Source organism: Aotus nancymaae, unplaced genomic scaffold (genome assembly GCF_030222135.1).
Source record: "Aotus nancymaae isolate 86718 unplaced genomic scaffold, 86718_ANA_hifiasm-v0.15.2.pri h1tg000014l, whole genome shotgun sequence".
In the NCBI taxonomy this organism is placed as follows: Eukaryota; Metazoa; Chordata; class Mammalia; order Primates; family Aotidae; genus Aotus; species Aotus nancymaae.
The window spans coordinates 101,362,288-101,386,040 of record NW_026988425.1 but is presented as its reverse complement, the minus strand read 5'-3'; the positions used below and the strand labels follow the sequence as shown (position 1 = coordinate 101,386,040).

Below are 23,753 nucleotides of genomic sequence, written 5' to 3'. Positions count from 1 at the left end.
GAGCGCACATTTCTTTACAAGGTGGTGATTAAATTTGCTTTGGGCATATACCCCGAAGAGAGATTGCTGAGATACATGGTAACACTATTTTTAATTCTTTTAGAAACCTTCATACTGTTTTCCATAATGGCTGTACCAATCTTCATTCTTTCCAACAGTATATAATGGTTTCTCTATACCCCTAAAATATTTGTTATCTTTTCACTTTTTAAAAACAGCCAGCCTAATAGGAATAAGGTGCTATCTCACAGTGGTTTTGATTTGCATTTCCCTGATGATTAATAATGTCGAGCACCTTTCATATACCTGTTGGTCATTTTTATGTCTTATTTGGAAAACTCTATTCATGCCTATTAACCATTTTTTAAAACCCTTTTTTTATTGTTGTTGTTTTGTTTTTGGGGGTTTGAGACAATGCTCTGTTGTGGCACATCTGTTGTACGTGATTTTTTTTTTTTTTGAGGCAAGATATCACTCTGTTGTGGCACATCTATTGTGATCAGTGGCACAATTACAGCTCACTGAAGACTAAACCTCCCTGGCTCAAATGATTCTTCCATCTCAGCCTCCTGAGTAGCTGGGACTACAGGCATATGTGAACATGTCTGGTTAATTTTTTTTTTTAATTCATAGAGACAGTATCTTATTATGTTGCCCATGCTGGTCTGATCTCCTGGATCCAGTGATCCTTCTGCCTCAGTCTCCCAAAGTGCTAGGATTATAGGTGTGAGCCACTGCATCCAGTCTCTTCTGCCCATCTTTACACTGAGTTATTTGCTTTTCTACTACTGAGTTGTAGGCGTTCTTTATAAATTTTGGCTATTAATGCCTTATCAGATATACTATATGCCTTATCAGATATACTATTTTCAAGTAGTTTTTGCAATCTGTAGGCTGCGGTTTCATTTTGCTGATTGTTTCCTTTGCTGTGCAGAAGATTTTCAGTTTAATATTGTCTTACTTATTTTTGCTTTTGTGGCCTGAGCTTTTGCTGTAATATCCAAAAAATCATCACCAAGGCCAACGTCGCAGAGTTTTTCCCCATGTTCTCTTCGGGGAGTTTTATTGTTTCTGGTTTTATATTTAGGTCTTGCATCCAATTTGAGATGATTATTGTGTATGGTATAAAATAAGGGTCCCATTTCATTCTTTTGCATGTGGAAATGCAGTTTTCCCAGAACCATTTATCGGACAGACAATCCTTTCCCCTTTATGTCTTCTTGTCAAAAATTAGTTGACTGTGTATGTTTGGATTTATTTCTGAGTCAAGACTTATCATAAAGCTACTGTCATCAAGACATTGTGGTACTGGCATGGAGACAAAACGACTGACAGAAAATAACACAGTTCAAAAATAGTCACAGGTTAAGTATGAAAAAATGAATTTTATATGAAGGTAAAAAGGTAAGTCAAGAGAAAAAGAACAGTCATTTAAAACAAGTGGTGCTGGAACAACTGGATATCTACATGCCAAAAATATAAACGTCTAACCATTTCTCACACCATATACAAAAATTAACTCGAAATGAGTCCCAGACTCAAACATAAATTTTAAAACTATAAAAATTCTAAAAGTAAACTTAAGAAAAAGCTTTTTAAAATGGGCAAATGATTTGGACACTTGACCAATGAAGATATACAAACGTCAAATAAGCACATGAAAAGATGCTCAACATCAGTATTTCAGTGGGAAAGAGGAAATTAAAACCACAATAAGGTACAGAAGTATTAGAAAGGCTAACAACTGACCAGACCTAGTGCTGCCAAGGATGTGGAGAAACTGAAACTATCATAGACTGCTGTTGGGAATGTAAACTAGTACAAACACTTTAGAAAGTAATTTGGTCGTTTCTTAAAAAATTTAACATGCAAATGCCATATGATCCATTCATTCCACTACTAGGTAGTTTCCCAGGAGAATGAACACATTTGTCCAGATGAGGCTTGTACAGGAATGTTTACAGCAACTTCATTTAGAATAGCCCAAACTGGAAATAATCCAGAATTTTATCAACAGCTGAATGGATAAACTGTAGTATAGTCATTAAATAGAACTCCACAAATGAATGACCTATTGATACACATTATAATATGAATTAATCTTAAAATAATTATGCTGAGTGAATTTTTGTTCTCATTGGTTTCAAAGAACATCTTTATTTCTGCCTTAATTTGATTATTTATCCAGTAGTCATTCAGGAGCAGGCTGTTCAGTTTCCATGTAGTTGTGCAGTTTTGAGTGAGTTTCTTAATCCTGAATTCTAACTTGATTGCACTGTGGTTTGAGAGACAGTTTGTTATGATATCTGTTCTTTTGCATTTGCATCATCACTGGTCATTAGAGAAATGCAAATCAAAACTACATTGTGATACCAGCTCACGCCAGTTAGAATGGCAATCATTAAAAAGCAGGAGAGGGCCAGGTGCGGTGGCTCAAGCCTGTAATCCCAGCACTTTGTGAGGCCGAGGCGGGCGGATCACGAGGTCAAGAGATCGAGACCATCCTGGTCAACATGGTGAAACCCTGTCTCTACTAAAAATAAAAAAACTAGCTGGGCATGGTGGCGCGTGCCTGTAGTCCCAGCTACTTGGGAGGCTGAGGCAGAAGAATTGCTTGAACCTGGGAGGCGGAGGTTGCAGTGAGCCGCGATTGTGCCACTGCACTCCAGCCTGGCGCCTGGCAACAGAGTGAAACTCTTTTTTTTTTTTTTTTTGGTTAAAGAAAATCAGGAGACAACAGATGCTGAAGAGGATATGGAGAAACAGGAACGCTTTTAAACTGTTGGTGAGTATAAATTAGTTCAACCATTGTTGAAGACAGTGTGGCAATTCCTCAAGGATCTAGAACTAGAAATACCATTTGACCCAGCAATTCCATTACTGGGTATATACCCAAAGGATTATAAATCATTCCATTATAAAGGCACACATACACATATATTTATCGCGGCACAGCACTGTTCACAATAGCAAAGACTTGGAACCAACCAAAATATCCACCAATGATAGACTGGATAAAGAAAATGTGGCACATATATACCATGGAACACTATGCAGCCATAAAAAAGGATGAGTTCATGTACTTTGCAGGGACATGAATGAAACTGGAAACCATCATTCTCAGCAAACTGACACAAGAATAGAAAACCAAACACTGCATGTTCTCACTCATAAGTGGGTGCTGAACAATGAGAACACATGGACACAGCAGGGGGAGGGGTATATTACATACTGGGGCCTATTGGGGATGGGGGGTAGGGGTGCAATAGCAGGGGATTGGGGGGATAGGGGAGGGATAGCATTAGGAATGCCATGTTATACCATGGCACGTGTATACCTATGTAACAAACCTGCACATTCTGCTCATGCCCCCCAGAACCTAAAGTATAATAAAAAAAGAAAAAAATAATAATTATGCTGAGTGAAAAAGTGCTTACTGTATGATTCCATTTTTGAAGAGTTCTGAGAAATGCTAACTAATACACAGTGACAGAAAGCAGATCAGTAGTTGGCTGTGACAGGGTAGTAAAGGGTAGAAGAAAGGAATTACAAAGAGGCATGAGAAAATTTGGATGCTATAGATTTGTTCTAAACATGTGTCTGCCACCATGAGCTTGATAGCCTCCATTACTTTTCTTTTTTGAAAAGGAGTCTCACTCTTTTGCTGAGGCTGGAGTCCAGTGGCACAATCTCAGCTGACTGCAACCTCTGCCTTCTGGGTTCAAGTGATTCTCCTGCCTCAGCCTCTCAAGTAGCTGGGATTATAGGCATATGCCACCATGCCCAGCTAATTTTTGTATTTTTAGTAGAGATGGGTTTTACCATGTTGGCCAGGCTGTTCTCGAAGTCCTGACCTCGTGATCCACCCACCTTGGCCTCCCAAAGTGCTAGGATTATAGGCGTGAGCCACTGTGCCCAGACGCCTCCATTACTTTTCTGATGAGACTTGTGACATTAATGAATATGTGATATTACATAATGAATTATATCAATATTTGAAATATCTGCATAATCTGGTGATCTGATATTTTCCAAATGACTGAAGCATGATGCTACAAAATCATGCATGGGTAAAAGATGCATTCAAATTGCAAGATCAACCATTGAACTTAAATGTAACTGAGTATGGAAAGTTCACTAATAAGGTCTGAGATTCCACATTGCAAATAGCCTTTAGGAAAATATAGCCAAATCTACTGTGGTAGATAGAATTTTAATATGGCCTCTCAAAGATGTCCTACTCTAATACCTGGATCCTATGAGTGTAAGCACTACTCTCATATATGCAGTTGACCTTAAAATAAGATTATTCAGGTGTACCTGATCTAATCACACAAGCCCTTTTAAAAGTAGAGAGCTTTTTACCTAGTAACAACATAAAAGAAAACTAGAAAAATTCAAAACACTTGAAGGATTTAGCAGGCTAGTGCTGGCTTTGAAGATAGAAAGACCATGTCAAAAGGAATGTAGGCAACCTTAAGGAGCTAAGAGATGCCCCTGGCAGATAGCAGGTAAAGAAATGGGAACTTCAGACATATAGCTCCAAGGGACACAATTCTGCCAGCAACCGAATGAGTTTGGTAGCAGATTCTTCCCCAGAGTCTCAAGATAACAGCTCAGCCTGACACCTTGATTTTGGCTTTGTGAGACCCTAAGCAGAAAACACAGTCAAGGCTGCCAGGACATCTAGCCTACAGAACTGTCAGGTAAAAAAATGGGTGTCACTTTAAGCCCTCTGTTTGTGATAATTACTTATGCAGCAATCAAAAGCTAATACATTTACCTAAATCAAAACACACAGAAACTCATATCCAACAATCTCTACTGAATTTTTACCTACAGATATACTTCCAAATGATTCTTACAGTAAGTCCAAGGATATTCAGTTAACACTGTTTATAACAACAAATAATAAAAATAAAAATGACCAAAGTATTCACTTATAAAGTTGTGGTTGAATAAAATATGTAAATCCACAAAATGGAATATTCTGTAACTATTACCAAGAAAAGGCAGAACTGTATAGATAACTGCAAAAGAGTAAAACCACCACACATTATATTAATAAAAAATAAAAGCAAGATCTGAAACAGGGTTGGAGTATAACTTGTTTCATAATCAAATTTATAGCATCTGCATAGAATCAAGGTATCTGCATTTAACATTTTCCTGGAAAAAAATTTAAAAACTGTTAGTAGCAATTAGCTTTGCGATATAATTAGATTGTTTACTGGAGGGTTTCATTTTCAATTTTCTACCTTTCATTATATTTTCAATTTTCTAATGAAGTTTATTATTCTTATTCATTTAAAAAATATGAACAGAGGTTACCAGTCAGAGTCTACACACTTGCTTGGCTCCTGTACAAAGCTATCTTGTTTTGTTTTATTCAACTTGAACTTGCCATCTGGATCCTTTAACAATTATAGTAAGACCCAAATCACCTTTTCTCAAGTCTGTCCCACCTCCCAAATCTAAGTTTTTCAGTGGCATTCCTTATTATTCAGGGGCTTCCTTTGCACCCATGTAAACGTTAATATGTATTTATAATATTTACAAATTTAAACCATTAAAACATACAGTGTACCTAACACAGACAATGTCATCTTGATGAGGATAAAGATGATAATGATCTAGGTATTCTGGATGGTAATATTGAGAAATATTTCAACAGCAAGCAAAGTAGTATAACAAAACAGGACCAATAATTACAAATAGCAAAAACAAATTCTGTAAACAGATATTAACAAGCAATTTACAATAGTAGGATTACTTAATGTATTTTAACTAAAATTAGAAGCATTTTTTCTATTTCTTTAAATTTATCTTAAAATGAGTAAATAATTGTTAAAGGTAAAGCAAATCCCTTTCAGTTATTAAATATTCTATTTGTAAAGCTTATGAAATCAAATTTTACTTCTGATTGTATTTTCCATAATAGGAAGTTGGACAATGAAAAAAAACTTTAAAACATGCTATTCATATATCACTTCAAAGTTTTCTTTTTTTGTTCTCAAAAGTTGTTAACATAAAGGCGTTGAAAGTCACCAGAAATAAATATCAAGACATGTTCCTAGACTAATCACCCTTTTGTTTGTCCACATATGAAAGAAGTTCATAATCTAAAAGTGACTCAAAGCATTGTGAGATTATTATATATAACCATCCAAAAAGAGGTTGTGCAGGATGCTGTGGCTCATGCCTGTAATCCTAGCACTTTAGGAGGCCAAGGCAGGAGAATCACATGAGCTCAGAATTTCAAGACCAGCCTGAGCAACGCAGTGAAACTCTTATCTCTACAAAAAAAAAGTTATTAAAATTAATTTAAAAATTTAGAAGAGAGGTTGTGTGGACACATACTTGTAAAATGAAATACAATGAACTAAATATAAGATAGTACTATCACTGTTATAAAGTCCAAGTACACTGCTTTTGTCTAAATAGCTTTTTGCACATAAAGATTATATATAACTGAATTCCATGTGTACCTACATTCTAATAATAAATCTGTCTTTTTAAAAAAGCAGTTGACATTTTCTAGAAAAGTGTTATAGCCTATAAAAATATTGAATATAGGTACAGGCTCCTTTGTTATCTGGAAATGTTAAACAAAATCCTTGGAAACTTTACAAGGAGAAATCAAAGACACTGGACATATAAAAGCAATAAAATATGACATTAAAATGCCATCATGCAAAATTCTCAGATCACATTACCTGAAACTAGTTCCATAATGATGTAGACAGGCTGTCTTTGTGTGCAAACTCCTATAAGTTTGACAATATTGGGATGATCATACTGCTTGAGAATTCTAGATGAGAGGAAAGTATAAGAATAGTTATCATTTGAATAATAAATCATTAATTTATGATAACAAATAGTGTTTACAACTAGAATATTCTTGAATCATAATTCAGTTTTTAAAATTTCAATACAACCCCAAATTTAAATTAGATGCATATAAACCAGTAAAGTCTTCCCTCAGTAACCGTAGGAGACTGGTTCCAGGACCCCCGTGGATACTAAAATCTATGCATGTTCAAGTCTCTTATACAAGATGGTGCAATATTTTTATATAACCTACACATATCCTCATGTATACTTTAAACCATCTCCAGATTACTTACAAGACCTAATATAATGTAAATGCTACATAAGTAGATGTTATACTATATTGTTTAGAGAATGACAAGAAAAAATTCTGTACATGTTCAGTATAGATGCAATCATCAACTTTTTTCCCCCTAATATTTTTGTTCTGTGGTTGATCAAATCCACAGATACAGAACTCATGGAGACAGAGGCCCAACCAGATTGATACATACTGGCAACATACTATGGATGCAAATAAGTGAATTCTCCTTAATTTAATTAAATATTCTTTTCAAAATTATTACCGACTCTGAATGATTAACAACCAAGTAAAATAGGAATTAACTAGTTAATCTAAAACATATACAACTCCCTTCAAATTATAGTATCTGGTTTTAGTCACTACCACAGAAGTATAGCTCAAAAGTATTACTGGACAAAAAATTGTGAGCTGCTGGGGTAGTATATATACATATAGTTTTAACATACATCATCGATTTTAAAACGTAAAATAAGAAATCATTTTATACTGGTAAATGCTAAGGGTTAACCTTTTCACTGGATTTTGTAGTAAATACTTTCTAGATCGGGATCAATTTCAAAACGGTAGAAACAAAAAGTTCTGAGAAGGTTGGCAAACAATTAATTGAATATTAGCGTTTCAACAGAGACTTCAGCTGAAGCAGAGTAGACTTTCCTTGGATAAGGACAAAATTTCATCTGAGGGCTATAAAAGTAGGGTAGACTAACTTGAAACCATGTCCCAAAGAGTTAAGAAAAAAAAAAACACAACATAGCAATGATTAACAAAAATTATTGAGTTTGCAGGATAGCACATAAAAAAAGAAACAACTTGCTCAATCACTGAAACTCCCATTGTTTATAAAAAGAACTAGCTGAAATCAGTTAGAACAAATATGGCCAACTGGCGTCTGTGCAGAACAAGCTTGCCATCATCACAGCCTGAATTTCCACTGCATGGTTCAGACTAACTCCCCCTAGATTTGTACACGTGAACCATGAGACTGCATGAAGAGACAACCATGTGTTGCTCAGGCTGCTCTTGAACTTCTGAACTCATGTGATTCTCCTGCCTTGGCCTCCTAAAGTGCTGAGATTACAGGCATGAGCCACAGCACCCTGCACAACCTCTTTTTGGATGGTTATATATAATAATCTCACAATGCTTTGAGTCACTTTTGAGAACTTCTTTCATATGTGGACAAACAAAAGGGTGATTAGTCTAGGAACATGTCTTGATATTTATTTCTGGTGACTTTCAACGCCTTTATGTTAACAACTTTTGACAACAAAAAAAGAAAACTTTGAAGTGATAAATGAATAGTATGTTTTAAAGTTTTTTTTTCCAGACCTCCCATTTCCCTTCCACCAATCACTTAGTAATTTCAGAATCTACCCCCTCAACCTTTTCTAATAAAAATATTGCTTTAAAATCTGCACAGGGAGACAGAAATTTGCACAAAACAGCATGAACTCAGATAATATTAAATATCTAAATATATAGTTCTAGAGTCTACTAAAGGACATTTAGAAGTTTGCATGAATGTAAGTTTCATTTTTAACATAAAACTTTATCATTTCACCTTAAAAGAAAAAATTAAACTGTTTAGCTTGCAATAAAAAAATCACAAGTTATAGTGCAAGAAATTTGAATATTTTTCAAACTATGTGAGACACAGCCTTTTACCTTAATACTTATGAACAACTGTAAAATAATAAGGCTGTGAATTTCAGTTGTGTTAGTATGCCTTTTAGTTCACCATCAGAATTTCTTTTCTGACTTGCCAACAATGTAAATGAAAAAGGTTTACCACCTTATTCTACAAATAATATTTTATAAATGCATCCAACTAGTTTTACCATTGCTATTAGTATTCATTTAGATGATGAATTAGAATATATACATCAAAATGCTGTATGCCATGTAACTTATGAATAGTTCTCTCATTGCCATGGCACTATTCTCCCATTGTACTTTCCTTTTAATAGACAAAATTGTATGGATCCATGTATCCTCTTCCTTCCCCATCCATCTATCTGTCCATCAATTCATCCATGTGCCACCCACATGTCCATCCAGCTTACTCTTTCCAAAGTGGCTTTCTAATTGTTTTCTGTTTTGTTATATAGACTCAAGTTTACCACTAACAGAAGAGTTTTAACTATGTGCAACATAGGTAGCAAGTATTGTTTTCTATTATTTAGCTAATAATAATTTAAAAAAAGAGAACCAATCATCTTAGAAGATCAATTAGAAACAAAAAAAATGCAAACTTTAGAAGAAATGTCAGATACTAAGCTGAAGAAGAAATATGAGGTCCTCAGAAACGAAACCTAACAGCTGAGAAAACAGAAGCAAGCAGTACTATCTAAGGATGGTAGGATAGATATAATTATATATTTAAATGTGTAGGTAAGCTATACAGTATATGTATATAATACAGTAACATTTTTATCATAATAAGCACAGTATTGCATATATACATATATGTATAATTATGTGTGATGAAAACAAAATATTGTAATATTTTAAGAACTTAAATAATACTGCTTTTTAACACCTGGTTCTTTGACTATGATTGCTGAACTGATCTGCAGACTATCACAAAAGCATAAACTTTTGGATTCCACATTGTAAAACTGCTTACCCCTACTACTTGAGCAAATCACAATTTAAGATGTCTTCAGATTTACATTTTAATAAATTATTTACATAATAAATACATATTTTGTATCACTTTAAGTAACTCACTTGGCTTCTTGTAAAAATTTTATTTTCAATTCCTGAGGAAGATCTTCTTTACATGTTTTAACAGCAACAGCAGTTTTATCCTTTAATGTGCCCTTATATACTTCACCAAAATTTCCCTGAAAATAGAAATACATTCATTGTCTGGGGTAAATGAACGTAGATAAATCTTTGCCAAATACAAGAAAAGTTACCAAGGAGGAGGAGGTGCTTACCTAAATGTCAGTATCATCTGTGATGAACCAATTTCTATCAGATATATGAACTTCTAACTTTACTTAATGGCTAGGACATATTTTGGCATAAAATGCCTGATTTGTACTGTATTTATTTTAGAAAAGAAGAAATTTTGAAGTCTATTTTTAAGAATTAAATTCAAAATATTACAGAGAAGATATACAGGCCAACATACCAGCATAACAGCTAATGCTCAGTATTCTCTTAGTCTTTTAACACTGCATATGTATTTTTTACACAGCTATAATCACATTATGCAAACATTTTATAATAAACTTTAATGTTGTTGTTTAGCAAGAAATAACCAAACTAGAAGTCTGCTATACTTACTGAATTTTAGAGCTCTAAGATGAATGTAACTCTTACTGTTTAAAGTTCACAAGTTAAAATTTATACCTCGAACTACTACTTACTAATAATGTAAAATTATTAAAATTTAAAAAACATTTTTTAATTGTAATTTGTTCTCTGGGGTACATGTGCACATTCTGCATCCGGCAGGATTGTTGCATAGGTATATACATGCCATGGTGGTTTGCGGTCTCCATCCTTCCCCCAGCCCCTCACCCATTGCCTACATCAGGCATTTCTCCCGGTGTTATTCCTCCCCATCCTCCCCCGCCCACTGTTCCTCCCCTCCACCCCCCACATAGCCCAGTGAGTGTTGTTCTCTTCCCTGTGCCCAAGTGTTCTCATTGTTCATCACCCGCCTATGAGTGAAAACATGTGGTGTTTGGTTTTCTGTTCTTGTGTCTATTTGCTGAGAATGATGGTTTCCAGATTTATCCATGTCTATACAAAGGACACAAATATGTCGATTTTTATGGCTGCATAGTATTCCATGGTGTATATGTGCCACATTTTCTTTGTCCAGTCTATCATTGATGGGCATTTGGGTTGGTTCCAGGTCTTTGCTATCGTAAACAGAGCCACAACGAACATACATGTGCATGTGTCTTTATAATAAAACGATTTATAATCCTTTGGGTATATACCCAGTAATGGGATTTAAAAAGAGTCTTATATTCAGTTTTTACTATTTAATCTAAGTCAGATCAAATATTTATAAAACAACGGCCAATCACATTTTCATAAAAAGTAAACATACTTTAACAGTAAACATCCATAAATTTAAAAAAGAAAAATTTGAGCTTCGCATCTGTTATTCTCAAGATTGTCTTGTACCCACAATTATCAGATTATTTATTATATCAGAGCTAGAACTCAGAGAAGATATTATTAATTTACATGATTACTGCTGGGCCTCCACTTACCTAAAACACTTACAATTCAGCTTGTCTAAAACTTACAGTTTTATTAATCAAAAGATTCTTCATGGCTATATTACTTTTTTCAGTTACTAGAACCATCACTTGCCTTGTAAACATTCAGACCTTACCTCCATAATACTTTTTGTCTTACCCCTTGCTTCTCAAAATGGTTACCCTGATTTGGGATCTCAATTCAGTCACCTAAGCTGATCTTCAGTCTCTTATCTCTCTAATCCACCTACAACAACACTGCCGATTAATCTTTCCTAAGGAAAACTTTGATTATACTACTGCTTTGCTTAAGAAAAATCCTTTAATTACTATCACTTTCTTAGCCTCTATAAAGCTCCACATTATAACCCCCAACTGTTACATGTGTTCTGAACTAAAATACATAGTGATCCCTAAATATGTGGCATGCCTTTTCTACATTTTTCCCTCTGTGGAAAACTCCCACCTCCAAATGGAAGCTGCTACCTCATCTTTAAGTCCATTTCTTATGACCCTCCTTCATGAAGACTTTCTTGATCTTCCCAAAATGATGTCCCCTGCTCCTGAATATGCATCTCCCCATTGCCCTTTGTGTCTTTCTAATGGTTTCTGCCCTATTTTAAGAAGTATTGGTACATACTAGGCATTTGAAAAATTTAAATATTAATTTAGCAACCATTATTCAGAGAACAACAACCAGTGGTGGTCAGGGGGACAAACTTCAAACACCAAGAAATGACTATATTTTCCCAGATCACGTCTTCCCTATCCAAAGAGGTAAGGAGCAAGCCCAGGACACTCATCACTCTGTATCATTCAATCATCATTCAACGAGAACCTTTGATTTAAAGGAGAGGTGAGGGACTGAATATGAGATCACCTTAGGTGCCAGAATTGAGATCCTGAATCAGAGTAACCTTTCTAAGACGCAAGGGGTATGACAAAAAGTCATGAAGCATGACATCATCTTTGCTGCTGCCCTTCAGGTCCTGAGGACAAATCTTATGTCCTTTGACTGTGTTTATGTCAGTCAGCATAGGATGACCTTGGTCCTAGGTTAATCTTCATCTCTCCTTCTCTAGCCCCCTTAGATTCAGCATACTTCTAATTTGATCCTCCTTTCTCATCTATCCCCAACTTGCATAGTGCCTTCTGGAATTCATAGTCCATCATCATCAAAATTATATTTTCAATCTATCCTTCAATCATTTCCTTTAATGTCCTGTTCTAACAAAATCCTGGCTCTCACTTGAGAGGATTCAAATGGTGATGAACTTCCTTTTGCCATCTAAACTTAAGTGATGACTTATTTTCCCCACATAAAATGCTACCACTGCCCTGAAGGTAGAATACAGTGTTCTATTACCTACTTATCACTGGCTTTAAACCATTATCTCTCCCACATTCTGAAAACTCTCAGCTTTGAAAATCTGGCACTCAATTATAGTATCCACTATTCCTCACTCTGGTTGTCAACTACTGAATTTGAAAATACTTTGCTTATTGATAGTTTGAGCCCTTGGGTCACTGTCAGTCTACCCAGTGTCCTAATTCTTTATAATTTCAACAGACACTGAAAGGGCCTTCCAACAATTCAAACTCTCAGTTTCTTCAACGTCTCTCCTCCAATTATCTTGCACTAGAGTCTATTTTCTAGGGTCATATCTGAAACTCTGCCATACCGTTAATGCAAATCCTCTATAATATCTATCTCATTCATCTCATCTTCTGGTTGGCTTCTATCTTTCTAGCTCACTTCCTCTTCTTTTTTGGAGTACTTATCCAGACTTCAAAAGTCCTTTGACTTTATAGGAACTGCCAGTCTTTAGGTTCTATCACTTTTTACATCATTTTCTTATTATATTCTCCTCCTTCTGTATTCCACCTTAAATTCCATGATCAATAATTACATCTGCCTTCCCATACACTCTCAATTTCTTTGCTCCTTTGTTAATCTGTAAAACTCCCTTAGGAAATCTACAAGTCCGATTAAATCGAAAACTCCGCCTACTCTGCACCTATGAAGCCAATATGGCTTGAGAAAAAACATAATCATGCGGATTAACTTTAAATTCATGAACACAAACTCTTAGGAGGCCCTTAATGCTACTCAAATAATCATATTATATTTCTTTAGACCAGTCACACTCCCCCCAGTTTTCTGGATGACTGCTTCTCTTCTATTCTCTTCTCAAATCTCCCATCCTCATTCTTAGCTGATGCTTTTGCTCCCTACTTCAAGAATTGAAGTAATGTAAAAAGAACTTTGGGCTCCTGTCCCTATACTGACCCACCTACCAATCTTCCCTACTGTTATAAAAAGTGAACTACTGTGCTTCTATTAAAGTCAACCCTCCATTGTGAACTAAATTGCATCCCCTCTTACCTACTCAAGGATGACGTTCTAGCAATTTTCATCTCTCGCTTAAATCATGAATTTTCACTAGATCATTCCCAACTGCAAACTCGTATGCTATTATTTTTCTCAAGTTAAACATTAAGAACGACAAAGCACAAATCATTCTCTTGAAACTACCACCCCACATCTCTGATTTCTTTTGCAGCAAAATTTCAAAGAATTACATCTTTGCTATCTCTAATTATTTCCTCCTGTTCCTCTCAAATCCATTCCAATCTAGCTTTCACCTAAAGCATCCCAAGGAAACTGCATAGCCAAGTCGCTAGTGATCTCCTCATTGCTAAATCCCATCTTGTTTGACTTCTCAGTATCATCTGACACCAATGATCACTCTCTTCCTTGGTATATACTTTCTCCTCTCGGCTTCCAAGGCATCGTATCTCCTGGTGCCTTTCTAAGTGGCTGCTCTTTTCAACCTCCTTTGAGGATTGCTTCTCTTTCCTCTACCTCTTAATGTTCAAGTGAGCTGGGCTCAATCCTTGATCCTCTTTTCTTCTTCATCTAGACTCACTCCATTGTTGAATCCATCTAATTGTATTAAGTACCATCTATACACTAACAACTACCAGATTTGTACTTTTGACTTGGACCTCTCTTCTCCAACTCCAGACTTGATACCCAGTAGTTTCCATCATCCCCACTTAGAAGTCTAATAGAAAATACATCTAAAACTGAACACCTAATCTCATTTCCTGAAATCTTTTACATTTAGAACTGATGTCTTTCTCTAATGCCCCACATACAGAATCCATCAGGATATTCAATAGGTTCAATTTCAAAAATACATCCAGAACTCACCACTTCACACCATCTCCACTGCCATCATCTTAATCTAGCATCATTTTTTAGTCAGGTAAGTTCAATTGCCTCTTAACCTTTTGTCAGCATATTTTAACCACAACTCCCAGAGTGACTTTTTAAAAAAGATCATGCCATTCCTCCACTCAGAATTGCCCACCAGCTCTCCATGTCATTCATAATCAAAGCCAAAGTCATTACAATGACTTACAAGGCCTATGTAATCTATACCCTCGTTACCTTACAGACTTCCTCTTTTATCATATAACCCCTTACTTCCTCTGTTACAACCAAAATGCCTCCCTTGTGCCTCAAACAAATTTTGCATTGGCTGTTTACTCTGCCTAGAACCCTCTTCCCCCAGATATCCACGTGGTTAAATTTCCCACCTCCTTCAAGTCTTTATTCAAAAGTAAACATAAGATAATCAGGTTTATCTGGATTTCCCACTAAAAACTGCAACTACAACTAGTTATGCTTCCAATCCGTCTATTTCTCACAGGACTTAGCTCCCTCTAACATTGTAAAATTTACCTACTTATTATGCTTATTGTTTATCTTCTCCTCCTAGATAGAATATTAAGCTCCATAGGAGAAAGAATTTCTGGCTACTTGCTCATTGATACTGTAAAATGTCCCTAGAAGAGTGCCTCACACATAGAAGGCATTCAACAAACACTGGATGATTGAATATTTATTGAATACCAACTATCAAGTATAGTTACACCTGATACTGTATATCAAGTACAGTCTACCAAAAAAAATTGAACACACACACACACACACACACACACACACACACACCTCAGAGTTCCTTCCACTACCTTATACTATAACAACTCCAAAGTCTCTAACAATAGAAACCATGGCTAATTGTCTTAATTACCCATGCACTCTTAAGCAGTATACTGTAAATAATTATTTTAAATAGGCTGTGAAAAATATTAAAAAATCATTTTCTTGTACGTAAAAATATTAGCTGAAATTAAGCTACACACTACCTCAAAGTCACAGTCTTTTATTTAATTTAAAATAAATTCATTGAGACTGACATATTACTTGTCACTGAGAAAATAATTATTCTTTGAAAGAGTCTTACTAAGGATGTAAATTCCTCCTAATACTTTATAGTATAAACCAAACACAAAAATAATAGAAATATTTCTCTGTAAAAATATTTTTTCCATAGCACTAAAAAGTTTGTCCTTCTCAACATATTCTGCCTTTATTTCAGTAAATGCTTTTGTTTTATAATTTATTATTTAATTATATCATGAAAATTAATCTTTGTAATAATTTTTGGTCCCATCACTGCTATTGAGTGGAAAGAAGAAATATTTCCTTAAGGATGAGGAAAGAAACCCAGAGTAAATACCATAAGAGTCACTGCTTTTAGCTTGAGGTTTTTTAGAATTTACTTAATAAATATGCCAATAAAAATCTGCTTTCCCATAACAATATGATGCTTCCGTTTGGGAAAGATATTTTAAAATAGTAAGTGATAAGAATCCTGCAAACTAGATTATGTCAACAAGATTTACTTTCTCAGAGATTTTTTAAAAAATAGCGGAAAACAGTCAATTCACCAAATTTACATTTAAATAAAAAAAAATCATTTATCTAAAATGTTTACCTTTAATTAAGTTCAGTCCTGATCACTTTTATGTTAGCGTTTCCTAAATATATAGATTCTACACTAGTTCTTTGTATCACATCATGAAGCTGAACTGAATTAAAACTTTTATGTATTAACGGAAACATCACTAATTAAGTCATTGACAAAAAAATGAATCCTTATTCATTGGAACTCAATTATAAATAAAACTATTTTTAATAATTTTTCAAATAGTCCATTTGGTTATTTCTCAAGTATCTGCCATTATTGTTAAATATCATATACTTGACTATGGCCTATGAGTTCAAAGAAACTTCCTACTACATTGGAAGAAAAGGAACTTTTATTATATATAGTTACCTTCTCTGATTAATAGAACTAATTATAAAATTAACCTTTATATTGAAACAAGTGTCTTGTCTACATTTTTAGATTGAAATATGTCCAGTGTTGTTACATACTGTAATTCTACATACAATTCGGAAATTGTATGTAGAGGCAGTATTTCATTTTTTCTGAACTGTCACATGTAACCAGAAACAAATGGAACAAGACTATTGGGTATTTATTTAAACTTTTATTATCCCACGGTTTCTTTTCAAATCTCAGTTCACTGGTTTTGACTTTACTGCACACTGTAATAAAATCATTATGATTTTTGGTCCTTCCAGGGGAAAACACACATATAATATTTTTAAAAGTTAAGAATCATCCTTAAACCTTTCAAAGACTTTCACACATCTATTTCAGGAAGCATCACAATATTGATAACAGATAAAGTATTGTGTTCTAGTTAATGTGTAATGTGCCTTGTGGCAATATAAGAAAAGCTTTGAAGAAAATGAAAAAAAATCTGTAGTCTTCACAATCAATATAGAGACTTCTGGTTATTTAGCTCAGTTGATTACATACCTTGCCCAGTAATTCTCCCAATGTGACATCTTCATGATTGAGAATCCATTTCTTGTCCTACAGCAAAGAATAAGAACAGTTGTTTAGTACAAGCCAGGGTACACTTCCTGAAGTTGCATTTGAGCCAATGGAAAATAGACCTAAAGGGACATTTCATTCAGATCATTCAATCAACAGCACACAAAGAAGTTATAACCCCAAGACGCTGTAAAACAAATTTAAGAAATGATACTACACAATAGGATATTAAAGAATACATTACAGCAAAATTCTATCAGAAATCTCAGCCTCTGAAATGACAGTATCCCTGTAATTAGAACACAGCATGCACTTTCCACCAACCATAAAGTTTATGTGATGCTATTATATGTCATTTCAAAAAGCTGTCATAAGTACATGAGGGAGTTTGATCTTAAAATGCAAAATTTTCAGTTGTCATTTAATCTTAGAAATTATTTTTCTCCTCAAATCATATTACTAAAAGCTAATTTTTCCACATATGAATGGGCCATGAGTTATAGCTGTCTATGACACTTCAAATAGTCCCATATCATTCCCAAGTAATTTCCTATGGCATAATAAAGCAACAAACATCAATTACACTATCACTAGAGTCCATAAGGCCTGTGATACAAACATATTATTGGAAGAGAGTATCCCATTATCTGATCTCAAGCACTGATTACTACCTTGAGAATATTTTATCATCTAAAAAAAAAACAACTATGAAATCCCTAATACCATAATGTAAGAAAAAAATGTGTTCATGGCCGGCATTTTGGCTCACGCCTATAATCCCAGCACTTTGGGAGGCCAAAGTGGGCAAATCACGAGGTCAGGAGTTCAAGACCAGCCTGGCCAAAATGGTGAAACCCTGTCTCTACTAAGGTGTGGTGGCAGGCGCCTGTAATCCCAGCTACTCGGGAGGCTAAGGCAGGATAATCGTTCGAACCCAGGAGGTGGAGGTTTCAGTGAGCCGAGATTGCACCATTGCACTCCAGTCTGGGTGACAGGGCCAGACACCATCACAAAAAAAAAAAAAGAAAATTTATTAATGGAGGAAGGAAAAAGGAATAAAGTAAGAGAAAAGGAGGAGAGGAATAAAAAGGAAAGAAAGAGAGGAAGGGAAGAAAAAAAGGAGGGGAGTAGGAAGGAGGATGTGGGGGAATAGTATCCTAGGGTATATACTTTATTTATGAGTTAGGTTTCTTATTAATGTTAGAGTGTAGTTTCCTCCATAGCAAAGACAGATTGAAATGTAGTCATGATCTATGAGTTGTTACAAGTAATCAGACTTTAAGTGAATATCCATCCCAACTATGACTTTAAAGTGTCCTCGACAGTTATTTGAAGTGCTTTACCTTCTGAAATACCATGTGGCAAACACTCAATCATCACTCTCTGTTAGGTCAACAAAGGGACAACACGGATTTTAATGCAATCATTTATAAGCATAGTTTTTCCACCTAAAGTTAATGCTATAAAGATCCTGGAAGAAAACTTAGGAGGATAACCTCATGACCGAGTGGATAAGCAAAGGTTTCTTAGAGAAGCACACATACACACAAAAAAAATTAAAAACATTTATTCAAAAGCATCATTTAAAAAATTAAAAGACAAACTACAACCTAGGAGAACATTTTTGCAATACTGAATTTCTATCTGATAAAGCATTTGTATGAAGAACATACAAACAAACTCATATTTCAATAACAAAAGAACGCAGCTCAAGAAATTGTGCAAAAAAAGTTAAGAAAAGATGGACAAATACCCAGTAAGAACATAAAAAGACGCTTAACATCATTAGTCATCAGTGATATACAAATACAAGTCACAATAAGATGGTACTTCATACCCATTAAGATACTAAAATTAAAAAGACTAACATTATCAAGAGATTGTGAAGGTGTGGAGCAATTGGAATCTTCATGTATTGCTGATGAAAATGCAAAAGCGTACCACCATTTGGGAAAATAATTTGGAAGTTTCTCATAATGTTAAGCATACACATCTTATGACTCAAATTGCTCTCTTAGATATTAAAAAAAGATAAATGAAAATATATATCCACAAAAAGATTCATCAAAAAATGTTTGAAGCAGGTCTATTTATAATAGCCAAAAACCAGAAACAACTCGGATATCCATCAAGAAGAAAACTGATAAACACATTTTGGTATATTCATAAACTGATTACTATTCAGCAATAAAAGGAACTTATTACAGATGCATATGACAACAGAGTACTTGCAAATAATTTTGCTGAGCTAATAAATCTAGACAAACTTTACATACATAGATACTAATTTCATTTACATAAAATTCTAGAGAAGGACAATTAATCTATAATGCTAGATATCAGAGAAGTGGTTGCTTGGGGCAGGAGTTGACAAAGACTGACTGCAAAAGGTAAAGAAGCAACTGTAGGGGGGTGGTTACAAAAATGTCCAATTTCTTGGTATTTCATCGAACTACATATTTAAAACCTCTGAAATTTTATTTTATATAAATTACATATCCAGAAGTTCATTTTTAAATAAAAAATAAAAGAGCTGTACTTTCCATTTGAGTAGCAGTTCTGGGGTTTAATTCTCCACCCCACACCCTAAATATATAATAAATGTTATTCTTCAAAGAGTGTCATCTGGCAGTCAGGAAAGTTATTTTAAGGTTGCAAACTGATTCTTGGACAGCTTTTCCACTTTAGACAATGATAACCTAGACAGTTCAGCCCAATCCTTGTACCGCAATCCACTGAAAAAGCAGGACGAAATTTAAAAACAAAACAAAAACACAAAAAGAAAAAAACAACCAAACAAAGAAAATCCCTAAACATCCATTTCAAGGAACTAGAGAGCTACTAAAATAGTGCAGTACTGAGAGACTAAAGTTAGGTTAAGAAGAGAAGCCATGTCAAGGATTTATGGGCTACTTTTACCCTTGAGTGCATATGGTCATTGTAAAAGCAGAAGCCAACAGGTTAAAAAATACAGAGACAGTTCAGGGCCTGCAAGAAGAGGCTCTTATAAAACACCCCAGGCTTTTAATAAATCCCAAACATACCACACTGTGGTATAAAAAGTAACCTGGAAATGAAAAGAAGTAAGCCTTCCTTCTAAACATATCCATCATGGATTAAACCAAATTAGGGATTGCCAAACTAAGCCTATAGACCAAACTGGCTCACTGCCTGTCATATCAAATTTGAATTTCAGTGTCCTTAGATAATTGATCACTAGATCTACAGAAATTATCCAGTCTAAGTTATAGACAGAAAAAGAAATGATCCATATGGAATGTTGGTCAGCAGAAACAGGAGGTGTGGGGGGGTTGAGGAATAGAGATAAGTTGACCAAATGGCACAAAGTCTCAGATGGGAGGAATGTTTCCAATATCTATTGAACAGCAAAGTGACCATGGTTAATAATAATGTATTTGTATTTCAAAATTGCTACAAAACCTCCAGATTTTAAATAATCTCACTACCAAAAATGTTATGTGAAGTGATGTTAATTAGCTTGATAAAAACATTCCACAATGTATACATACATCAAAACATCACATTGTACCCATACCCATAAATATATACAATTTTTGTCAATTAAAAGTAAAAATTTAAGTAATAAAAAAAGACATGTGACTCAGTCTGTAGGAGGCAGAGATAAATGCCTGAGGAGAATTCAGTGCTATTATTATCAGAATTTGGTACCTGCAGTTTCTGTGGATATTCTGCAGAAGTGCTGACAGAAGGGCAAACTCCCAATCTATTAAACTGGATAAAGACAGGGTAGAACTACCAACCCTCTGCCCCTTAGGTATTAAATGGAATATTCCTATGGAGGCTGCTAAGTGGTTGATTAAGACATTCAATTTCAGTTATATGATGATGCTAAAGCTTTATATATGCCGCTGAAATGGTATCAGAAGGCAACTCAAAAGTAAATTAGGAAACATAGACATTGAGTAACACAGAGCTGAAGAATGGGGAGTTGCTAAAGAAGCCTGGAACTTTGCTATTTGCCTTTATTTTTATTGACTTTTCTTCTCCCCTTCTATCCAAAGGAAAGAAAAGTCACACTCATGTGAAGACATGGCCAAAGACAGCTGCAGCTCACTCCTTAACAACTGCCCCAGAGCTGGTTTCTCCTAAAGTAATTATACTACATATTTCTGGTCTCTTATCTTTGCTCTATTTTATGTAAAAGGACAGAGACTTTTTTGCAACCTTCTCAAATGTAGAGAAAAAACAGAAGAAATGGAAGCAGACTGCCTTTTAGTTTCTTCCAAGAAACAGGAAAAGTAGTTTTATCAGTCTACAGGTTTGTTAATGAATGAAAATAAAGGTTGTAATTAAGTATTAATCATCAATAGAAATAAGGTAAAGACATAAAAGATGTATTATAATAGGAATGCATAGAGAGTTGACAGAGTTTTAATGTTTCATTTGCTTGCAAGTGATCTGTGACCATACAGAAATATCTACACACCTATGTTCTAAACTAATGGTTAAATTTCCCTGATATTGAAACTAAAACAGATTGACTTAGACTCTTGATATGTTAATATGTGGATTCTATTCTTTATGTTAATTCATGAATATTAATATATCATGATTACAGTAAAAGAAACCAATATCTACTTTTTCTATTTATCAATTCTCTTAGAGATATTCAGGGGATATAAATTATGCAATTTGGTAATCATTGTAAGATATGGGCTGCAAACAAAGATTCTGGTGGCCTTATAAACCCATGAAATCACAGTATACCTTCTAATCATCTAAGCAAACAATACTTATTTTTATTAATTGATTTGTGAGTGAGATTGAAAAAAGGGAGAAATGAATGAGATGGACTAACTGCCCTTCTGGGGAGTTGGCTGACACTACTGAATCTAATTCTAATAACTTCTGGATGTAAGGTAGCTTACTGCCCCGTTGTCTTAGTCTGGGCTCTCTCAGAAGCAGACCCTGAGACAAGGATTCAAATGCAAGTAGTAGTTAATGTGAGAAGTGTAAGGAACGTAAGGAAAAAGAGATGTAATACAGGGAAGTGGAGGCAACCAATAAAGTAAGCTATTAAGGTAGTCACTTCAGCGTTGCAAACTCTGGAAAATGAGACAAGCCATAAGCCTCAGAATTAGCCCACCCAACAGATATTTATTTATATGCAAATTCCTGAGTAGCACTGGTTGAGGGGTGCAGAAAAAGGAGTGTTAATTCCTGGCAATTCTTGTGGCAGACCGGCAGAGGAGCCTTCTGCGGACCTACTAAACAGGTCAAAGATGAAAACACCTGCAAAGGAAGTTGTCCAGAGTATACTGAGAGGTATGAAGGGTAGAAGCAGGGCATTGACAGCATCTACTACATCCCCATTATTACCGACGTATCCTGATCTCCCTGAAGATCTAGAATCGAAGTGGATTCTCCAGGCCTTCCTATAATTCCTGTTCTTACAAACTCCTATCTTTTTCTTTCTTTCTTCTTTTTTTTTTCTAAGAGACAGGGTCTTGCCATATTTTTCAGGCTGGTCTTGAACTCCTGGCCTCAAGCAACCCACCTACCTCAGCCTCTGAGTAGCTGGGATTACAGACATGCACCACCACACCCTGCTCTCTGAAATTCTATCTTTATCAGACTACAAATCTCTCTCCTCTTTCTATCCTTATTCTAATCCTCCTACGTATATATTTGTAGGTAGAGTCCAAACTGCTCACTGAATATAGAGAAAAATTAGTTTAAATTTCAATGGTAACAATAGTTATACATACTTTAATAAAGAAGCAATGGGTAATTCTAATTTAACAATTAGGTAAGCTAAACAATAACCATGAGTTAGGTAGGTTAAACCAATATTTAATATAATTTACAGATATTAACATTTTAATTTTTAAAAATCATAGTTCAGTTAATATTTGGTGTGAGTTTGCTTGTTACTGACCTTGTCCTGAACCTCTTATGTAATATTTTGTAGCATATATCTATCATCCACTACCTCTAGTTATGTGACTTCTGACACCTAAGTATGTTTCTGGAACTCACCTTCATTATTCATAGAGGTTTACTACTTGGAAGAAGTACTCCAACATCCTGTAGCAATAACACTATTTTCATAAAGTCCATATTCTTGAATTAAACTTAATACTACTGGCATAAAAGAGCTTTCCATTTTTTTCCCAAAAATGCATAAGAATACACCTAATATCTATTTCTAAATAGACACTTAAAATTTACTATATGCAAAATAAAAATTATAAATAATGGTAGAAAACTGTTCCAATATCTCATAAAATATCTTCCAAAGGCAGTATTTTTATAAACAATGAATTGTGTAAATACTCAGGACACTTAAAAGTTGCCTATAAAGTGAAATTTACCAAGTAAAATTCAATATTCTCATTAATTTTATTTCTTAGAAATTATGAAATTTGGGGCCAGGTGTGGGGGCTCACAACTGTAATCCCAGCACTCTGGGAGGCCAAGGTGAACAGATCGCTTGAGCTCAGGAGTTTGAGACCAGCCTAGGCAACATGGCGAAATCCTGTCTCTACCAAAAATACAAAAAATTAGCCAGGCATGGTGGCATGTGCCTACAGTTCCAGATACTTGGAAGGCTGAGATGGGAGGATCACTTGAGCCTGGGAGGGGGAA

At 34.9% G+C, this 23,753-nt stretch overlaps 1 protein-coding gene across 5 annotated transcripts in view; it reads right to left on the bottom strand.

Moving 5' to 3' along the window:
• Positions 1-23,753, bottom strand: part of FER (FER tyrosine kinase) — a 520,940-nt gene that overhangs the window by 173,214 nt on the left and 323,973 nt on the right. For 4 of the 5 annotated variants that reach the window (XM_012459750.2, XM_012459767.2, XM_012459758.2 and 1 more), the window contains 3 exons: positions 17,106-17,162; positions 9,866-9,981; positions 6,717-6,811 (listed from right to left, as the gene is read on the bottom strand). In XM_012459750.2, coding sequence (XP_012315173.2) covers positions 6,717-6,811; positions 9,866-9,981; positions 17,106-17,162 — 268 coding nt within the window. Of the gene's footprint in view, positions 1-6,716; positions 6,812-9,865; positions 9,982-17,105; positions 17,163-23,753 lie in introns of those variants that run through there. The other variant, XM_012459791.2, reaches the window with a different exon arrangement.